Below are 1,492 nucleotides of genomic sequence, written 5' to 3'. Positions count from 1 at the left end.
ACCCTACAGCTGTGAGCAGCGTGGGACCGACCTGAGGACCAGACAGGTTCTGGATCATCACAGCCCTCACAGGTCCCACAGGAGAGACCCTACAGCTGTGAGCAGCGTGGGACCGACCTGAGGACCAGACAGGTTCTGGATCATCACAGCCCTCACAGGTCCCACAGGAGAGACCGTACAGCTGGGAGGGCTGTGGGAGTTTCAGCAGGTGGTCCACACAGCAGACCCCCAGCTTCAGTCAGAGGTGAGACCACACCGCTGTGAGCAGSGTGGGAAAACATTCAGACCTGACATGTGACAGCAGAAACTCTCCGGCTGTCATCAGTGGGAGGAAAACGTTWAAAGTCATGACCAGTTTAAGTTCTTCATTTTATAACGTGTTATAAAAATGATCAAACACACGTCAGATCATTAACATCTGAACAAAGTGAGACAAAACTGATCAACAGACTGAGAATAAAACCTTTTTAAACTGTGTCGTTCAGACTGTGACCACAGCTGTTAGTAAAATATTTCAGTCCTTACAGCTCTGTGTCTGAGAGCTGGAAGAGGTCTTTGACTCAGGTCCAGGACTGGATGAGACCAGGTAGGTCTTTAAATAAACCAAAACCAAGTTTTATTTTAAACTTTATTTCATGTGTTTTAAATATTTCTTGTTTTAAAGGAGTTTCTTGATTAGAAGCTGTTAAAACTCAGAACAAAAGAGGGGCGGAGCTTGATGAGGGGGCGGGGCTCAGTCAGCTGACACTTCCTGCTACAACTGGTCCAGTTTCAGCAGACGTGGAGGTAGAATCCKTCTGTGGAGAGTGACAGGTGAAGCAGGCCTCTGATTGGCTGGTCAGGTGGAGGGGGAGGAGCCTGAGCTCTGGAGGAGCAGAAGAAGAGCAGAGGTAAACGGAACAGAAAGACCTGTGTGACCTCTGACCTCTGGGCTCAGGCTCACCTGGCGTCCTCGTCCAGAGAAGACCCTGGTCAGACTGGTTTTGGCGGGAACGTGTCTGAGGGGGCGTGTCCTGCTGCTCCTCAACTCTGACAGGAGCTCAGGGCTGGAGAGAGGCGGAGCTAAAAGAGAGAACAGGTCAGAGGTCAGAGGACCCAGTCTGGTCTGAAGCCAGAACCAGGTCCACGGTTTGACCCCGCCCCCTCTACAAAACACCTGTCAAACATTTAACCTAAACATTAACACTTCAGGTGCTCTGTGGGGCGGAGCTCCGCTGCAGACTGAGCTTCAGGGAGGACCTAGGTACAAATGGGCGGAGCTTTGTAGCAGCTCCACATGATTTTATTAAACAGGATTTATTTTATTAATTACATGAAGAAATATAATAAAAGAATAAAGATCATCTGTCATTAATTCTGGACTCGTCTCATCACAAACTGTAATAATTTAATTATTTCTAATAAAAAGGGATCATATACATGTTCCAGGGCTGACACTACCCATACATGTTCCAGGGCTAACTCTATCCATACATGTTCCAGGGCTAACTCT

General features: G+C 48.1%; 1 protein-coding gene across 2 annotated transcripts in view; it reads right to left on the bottom strand.

The window, feature by feature from the left end:
• Positions 1-614: 614 nt before the first annotated feature.
• The window catches only part of LOC106511329 (proline-rich receptor-like protein kinase PERK2), a 4,810-nt gene continuing 3,932 nt past the window's right edge, over positions 615-1,492 (bottom strand). For both annotated transcript variants that reach the window (XR_001309517.1, XM_014000083.1), the window contains exons 3-4: positions 944-1,062; positions 615-865 (exon numbers count right to left, since the gene is read on the bottom strand). Coding sequence is in view for 1 of the 2 variants with exons in the window: in XM_014000083.1 (XP_013855537.1) it covers positions 839-865; positions 944-1,062 (146 nt within the window). In the remaining variant the exon portion in view is untranslated. The remainder of the gene's footprint in view (positions 866-943; positions 1,063-1,492) is intronic.

The sequence above is a fragment of the Austrofundulus limnaeus genome, unplaced genomic scaffold (assembly GCF_001266775.1).
Source record: "Austrofundulus limnaeus strain Quisiro unplaced genomic scaffold, Austrofundulus_limnaeus-1.0 Scaffold2688, whole genome shotgun sequence".
Lineage (NCBI taxonomy): Eukaryota > Metazoa > Chordata > Actinopteri > Cyprinodontiformes > Rivulidae > Austrofundulus > Austrofundulus limnaeus.
The sequence above is the reverse complement of the archived record's forward strand: the minus strand, read 5'-3'. Positions and strand labels throughout refer to the sequence as shown.